At 38.2% G+C, this 6576-nt stretch overlaps 1 protein-coding gene across 1 annotated transcript; it reads left to right on the plus strand.

The window, feature by feature from the left end:
• The first annotated feature begins 2661 nt into the window (after positions 1-2661).
• Positions 2662-5542, plus strand: STMP1 (short transmembrane mitochondrial protein 1). Its single transcript, XM_032221294.1, has 2 exons — positions 2662-3107; positions 4153-5542. The coding sequence occupies exons 1-2, from the start codon at positions 3027-3029 to the stop codon at positions 4228-4230; spliced, it is 159 nt and encodes a 52-aa protein (XP_032077185.1). The 5' UTR covers positions 2662-3026; the 3' UTR covers positions 4231-5542.
• Positions 5543-6576: the final 1034 nt, after the last annotated feature.

The raw sequence follows: 6576 nt of genomic DNA on the forward strand, positions 1-6576 counted from the left end.
GTGCTGACTGGAGAACCTGTTCAGGGGCGTGGCAGGTCTGGGTCTCTGCCGGTTCCAGCGACCCACACCACCATACCACTACTGGTTCGGCTGAACTGGGCCGAACCTGTAGGAACCCACCTCTGTTTCGTGCCCTCTATATCTTTCGTATACTACAGCTTCTTATATTTAGATATCTTGTTATATGCCATATAGGTAGTTTTCTATATTATGTGGCTGACTTGGAGCGCAGTTATTTTGCTTCATAGAGTATTAATTTTCAAAGGTATTTTGAACAATTTGTGAGAAATGTTCCTTGGGGAATCATACAGATGCAAAATACAAATTGTGACAGATGTAAAATTAAGTGTATCTACCCTGCCCAAATTAATTCAGATATAGTGAACTTTGCTATTAATTCAAGGAGATGTCTAGATGAAAAATGTGTCCATTGCAGAGGTCTGTCAAAATGGGATTTGTTAGATCAAGATTTTACTGTCATAGCAAGCTCACAGCTAGTCAAACTGGACCAGACTTAGGGTGTGTGGGGAGAAAATGGTGATTTTTAAATCTTTCCCATTTCCAAGAAAGTAAAGCAAACTTCAAAGCAGCTTTCCTCAACCTAGAATCAACTAGAATCATGGGAGTTGTAGCCCAACATGTTTAGAGGGCATATTGTTGGGGAAGGTTAAATTAAATGAAGAACAAAAATTCAGGGTTACTGCTTCTCCAGATGAGGTTATGAAGATTAATATCAAACTGTACATTATTTTAAATGGCTTTTCTTCACTTTTTTTCAGCACCACATCTACTATATTGTACAGGAAATGAGATGCGAATGGCATACAATCACAGACTTTTGAAAACAATCATAATTTTAATGCTCACATTTTAAATAGCTCTTTCTATTCTTGGTTGTCAGTAAAACCTGCAGTTCATTGATGGCTGAAGAGGAGCTTCTCAAATGCTAAAAGCAATTAACCTCCAGGCATCGGAATGTTATATTAATGTTTCATTACTCTTTCAGTGTTATGAGATTTGAAGACTTCATTACCCTGATGGAAACCATTTAAGAAGTGCACATCTAAATTAGTCCAAAACTCTTGTTTTTGGAAAATAGATGAATAAAATTGGATAAATCTGCATGCACAGGAATAAGTCACCACAAATCGACTGCAGTAGGTCGTACTGAATTGCACTGTGGAGCTATGTTAAGCAAAGTTTTTTATGTGATTTAGAGTTTAGCATGGATGATCATACACCAACATTTAATCTGTTAGTCTGACTACCATTTGGTTTTCCATGGAAGCATCTTTGAAATGCCCATGAAGGTACTTAGTGGAACTCCTGCTCTGTTTCTTTGGACATAATTCTTGTGATTTTTTTTCTATCTAGGGATTTAGTTACCTGTGTATTAATTTGCTAGGGTTTATATGCTGCTCCAATTAGAGTAGCCCAGTATGCATCAATATAAAAGGGAATTTAATTTTAATTTCCCCATACCCCCAGTTTGGTGTCATCTGCAAATTTGATGAGTGCCACTTCAGTTCTCTCATGTAGATCATTTATGAAGATGTTGAAGAGCGCTGGGCCCAAGACCCAGCTGCATGCTTCCCTCAACATAGAAGTATTTTGGCAGGAGTGGGGCAAAACAGATATATTGCCTCTGCAGCGAGGGTGGGTTGCTGCCGGTTTTACCACCTGTTCGCAACCCGCACACAGCAGACATGGCTGTGCGCGCATGCACTAGTCAATGTAAATTGTTCTTCGCACATGTGCAAAACAATTTACAGTGAACTGCGCACACACAGTCACTAAAATCTAAAATGGGGCATCCCAGTGGCAGCGAGGGAACTGGTTTGTGGGCATGGCAGGCCTGGGTCGCTGCTGGTTCTGTGACCCAGGCCTGAATTCCACTACCGGTTCGGCTGAACTGGGCCGAACCGGGAGCAACCCACCTCTGCTCTGCAATATAGATTTTTTTGCTCTTAAAATCTTACAGATTTTCTCCCCAGCGGCCTGCCCTCCCACCTCCCCAGGCCATTCCTTCTGTAGTTCTGAAAGGCCCCAGTGTCTTTTAAAGCAGGGATCCCTAACCCACTATTGGCCATGGCCTATTCAGAACTGAGCTGTGCGAGAGGCGGGCTGATGGGCATGTGCCCATGTGCTAACAGCTAAATAAGTGGCAATTATGCCAGTGGAAAAGGAAGCTCCCCTATTGTGTTTTTCTCTCTTACACCGGCTACTAGGAATATGCTATCTGAGGCAGGGGTGGGTTCCTGCCAGTTCTAACCTCTTCTATAGAAGAGGTTCCACAAATCTACAGTGCCATTTAGAACCGGTTCCAGCTGCCTCCCCCCGCCCGTCCGCACATCATCAAGATGAAGAGCGAGAGGAGGAATTCTGGGAGTTGAAGTCCACAAGTCTTAAATCTGTCAAGTTTGAACCTGGGGGTTTTTTCCTAAAAGGTTAGGGGTGCAAGGGTCTTGTAACTTGACAGCTTTACGACTTGCATGCTTCAAATGCCAGAGTTCCTGAGCCAACATTTTGGTTGCTAAGCAAGAGCGTTGTTAAGTGAGGTTCACCACATTTTACAAGTTGGCCACGCCCACCCAGTCACATGGCCAGCAAGCCACTCACCCGGTCAGATGGCCAGAAAGCCACTCCCACTCAGTCACATGGCCAGCAAGCCACTCCCACAAAGCAGGACACACCTACAAAAGAGGTTCTAAAAAAAATTTGAAACCCTCCACTGATCTGAGGCCTTCCAAAATCCTGGCCTCACTGTTTGCACAACCCCAATGTTTAAATTGCAAAGGGTGAATAGAGGAATTATTTGTATGTAGTTTACATGATATTCAGCCAAATGGTGGACATTCAGCCAAATGGCAAAAACATTAGCTAAAAACATGGTAAACACTTTAATGAAAATCAGGTTTTGGCCTGAAATTGGCAAAACGTTTGTTTCAAAAGATAGAATGGAAAACTAATTGTATTTCTACATTTCATGTGTGGTGAGAGAGAGAGAGAAAGAAGTAAAATCCTCAATGTTGTCCTTTTTGTTCTTTCTCCAGCTCGGTTTTGCAGTTGGCAATGTAGTTGGAATGTATTTGGCCCAGAACTATGATGTAAGTATTTTTGCTGCTTTTGAAATTATGTTAAGATTTGGAATTTGTGAGCATCGTAGAGCCTGTCAAACCCCAGATGACTCTGAACTCCAGTTCCCATTTTTTTCTGGAATGCGGTGGTCAAAAGTATCAAAGATGATGGGACTTGTTGACCTACAATATCTGAAAGGCTATTGATTTCCTATTTTTCTATGTAACCACAATCCAGCAGCTTTTGATTTGTGTAATAAAGAGAGTCCAGATCAATTTTGGACTTCACCCATTCGTTTATTTCATTCTGTTTCCACATTAGCCTCCTCTTATATGCACAAACTATTTGTGATATATTTTGACACTTTTCCATTGAAACCTGCATAACAAGTTTTAGAATAAGAGCCGAGGTGTGTGCAGTGGTTAAAGTGCAGTACTGCAGGCTGCTACTGATGACTGCTGTCTGCCTGCAATTTGACAGTTCAAATTTCACCAGGCTCAATGTTGACTCAGCCTTCAATCCTTCCGAGGTGGGTAAAATAAGGACCCAGATTGTTGGGGGCAATATGCTGACTCTGTAAACTGCTTAGAGCTGTAAAAGCACTGTGAAGCAGTATATAAGTCTAAATGCTAAATGCTACTGCTATATTGCAACCAAGACTGCTGGACAACCAGAAAATGTACCTCTCATTCACTGAAGAAAAGAACCAAACTCAGATAACACCAAGAACCCATTTGTCAGATATATCCATTCTACACCACTGTGAGTTGTAGAGAGGTCTGTAAAGCACTATAAAGTAGTATATGCTATTGCTAGAATGCTAGTTTTTTTCTGAAGTGTCCCAGAAAGCACCAAAATTCGCCTACTTTTCCATAGCTACTAATTCCAACAGCAAAGCTTCAAAGACAGAAATTAAATAAATTCATTTGTGGTCAGTCTTGCAAAGACTCTAGAGTATGGTGCAGACTAGAATATGGAAAAAGATCCATCCCTGTACATATCATGGATCCAGAGATGACCTTGAATTGACTCTGTAAACTGCAGTCATTCTGATGTTCCTTTATATGCTTATAGGTTCCAAACATTGCAAAGAAGATTGAAGACATCAAGAGAGATGTAGAAGCTAAGAAGAAGCCTCCAAATGATAAATGATGCTGACTATTCAACATAGATGGTGTACTTTAACCATCCAGGTGTCAAAACTTTATTGGCTTTAATGAATGCTGCCAGGCCTGACCTCAGAAGGCCTTAAAAAGCATTCAGGCTTAGTGTTACTATATCCATGTGGCCTCCTTGCACTTGACTTTTTTCCAAATAAAAAAAAATCCCCTATATATATACGCCCGTGCACACACACACAGAGACAAACTGGACTTTTGTTCTTGTTGTATTGCTTCAGTAATACTTTATATTTAATAATAGCAAGAATCAGGAACAGAATGAAGATACGCCAGTAATTATTCCAATCAAAAAAAATTAATTCTACAAATATTGGTATCTTATTTGTAAGATACCAAACATCTGATAAAAATCTTGTTGCTAAAATATGATCTTTCTATTTTATTTTTGGGCATTCCTGCAACATATATGATCAGTAAATTGAATGTCAAAATGTTGAGCAGTTCATAGAGGTATGATGCCAATATCCTTAATTCATTGCTTGTAAAAATTGTAAAAAAAATAATTAAAATTTGAACACCTTAAATGAATTGTTGTATCAACAAAAATGTACTCATCTTCCAATTCTTAGCTGGTATTTTTGTTAATGTTTTTAAGGTTTTACCATTCTGGTATAACTAGGAATTGAGGAGTCTTGTACTTGCATTCCGATGATGAAAACATGAACCAAACTATGCAAAGTTACTGGCTTGTATCTGTTGAAGCCCTTTCTTGAAACAAAGAAAGATGCATGTATTTAAATATGGTAACTCATTGGAAACATTTAAGAAGAGGCTGGACAATCATTGAAGACATTGCATTGCCTATATAGGGGTAAGCATACCTATTGCCCCCTCTAAACATTTTTGTATCCTTCTCTGACTGATCACTCTATTAAATGTTGCTAATGGAAATGCTGATAATTGGCAACAGGGTTAGTCTGATTTTAAAATAATCTATCCCAAATGCAAATCTCCTTCTCTACCGAAACCCTTCCTTACCACAAATATCAAAGGTTTGGCTTCCTAAGGTTGAATAATGGACTAGATAATATGCTTGTGGCCAGATGAACATGGAACCTAGAATGCTAGTTTTGTATCATATGCTAAATGGATTACCTATAAATTTACACGAGAATTGCTTGAATTTATTGTTTTGGTAAGCAAGTTTTGGTAATCGTAGGTGTGGGGTTTTAATAATGCTCCTATACTATGTTGAGTATGGCTTTATGGATTACCATGTGCATTTAAAATGTGTGTATTATAACAAAAATAAATAAATACTAAAATATTGCTTTTAAAAGGTGTCCAATTGACAGTGATGTCATTGAGAATCTTTTCCCCTTAACTTTTAGTTCTCTGTGTGGAATTATATTCATCATATCAAACTTGATGGGACTTTTAGGCTCACAATAACAAAGGTTCTCTTTGTATTATCATTTGTGAGACCTTGACCATCAGATATAGATACAGTGTTAGGGCATCATTATCAATTGCCTTTTCTACAGAATACAAGTATTTGGGTAAAATTGCTTGATTTCCCGACCAATCTAATTTTATCAGAATTTTTTTATTTCTCTCTTTCAGAGTCTTGTCTATATGGGTAGAGGGAAAAGTGGACTGTTGTCTCAATTAATGTAAATTTTCAGAAAGGAAGATTTTGAGAAAATGCTAATTTTACATGAAACAACATGAAATAGTTCCTCTAGATTGCATATTTGTTACCATTAAATCAATGGAACTATTGCTTTATGTCATGGTCTGCAGAGTTCAGTTTTATAATTCTGGCCATCTTCTGAAATTTACAAATGGGATTTTAAAGAATTACAAAATTCTTTCTCATGTCTGCAAAAATATGAAGGTTCAAACAGTACAAAATACAATCTGGTTATTCACTTCCACTGAGAGTTGCCAGTTTTTCTTTGAATTACATTCTTTCAATTCTACTTAGCCAACACAATTTCTAGGACGGTTTTCTTGTGCAACTTATGGAAGAGATAACAACAGACTTGAATACTAGGAGTTTTAGAATAAAAGTATGGGTTGTACATGAAATATTTTAATAAATTAGTGTGTTATCTTTTGGTATACTTTGTGAATTGTACACAGATTATATTATAAGAAAAGATGAAGTAGATCAATGTTTTTCAACCTCAGAACTTTTAAGACATGTGGATTTCAACTTCCAGAATTCCTCACAGAGCATGTGAGGTTGAGTAAATAAACAGAAATCCTTGTCTTATGCTGGGAAGTAATCATGGTGCATATTTTATATCCATCCGATGATCTACCTGTCCATTCAGGAATAAGCATATGCAAACTATGTAAATATATGTGGAGT

Source organism: Thamnophis elegans, chromosome 7 (assembly GCF_009769535.1).
Source record: "Thamnophis elegans isolate rThaEle1 chromosome 7, rThaEle1.pri, whole genome shotgun sequence".
In the NCBI taxonomy this organism is placed as follows: Eukaryota; Metazoa; Chordata; class Lepidosauria; order Squamata; family Colubridae; genus Thamnophis; species Thamnophis elegans.

What these genes read in the sequence shown, in the direction of transcription:
- STMP1 (XM_032221294.1), top strand. Translation starts at nt 3,027, where the DNA reads ATGTTGTCCTTTTTGTTCTTTCTCCAGCTCGGTTTTGCAGTTGGCAAT. An exon ending in ATTTGGCCCAGAACTATGAT is followed by an intron (nt 3,108 to 4,152) that starts GTAAGTATTTTT and finishes ATATGCTTATAG; the next exon opens with GTTCCAAACATTGCAAAGAA.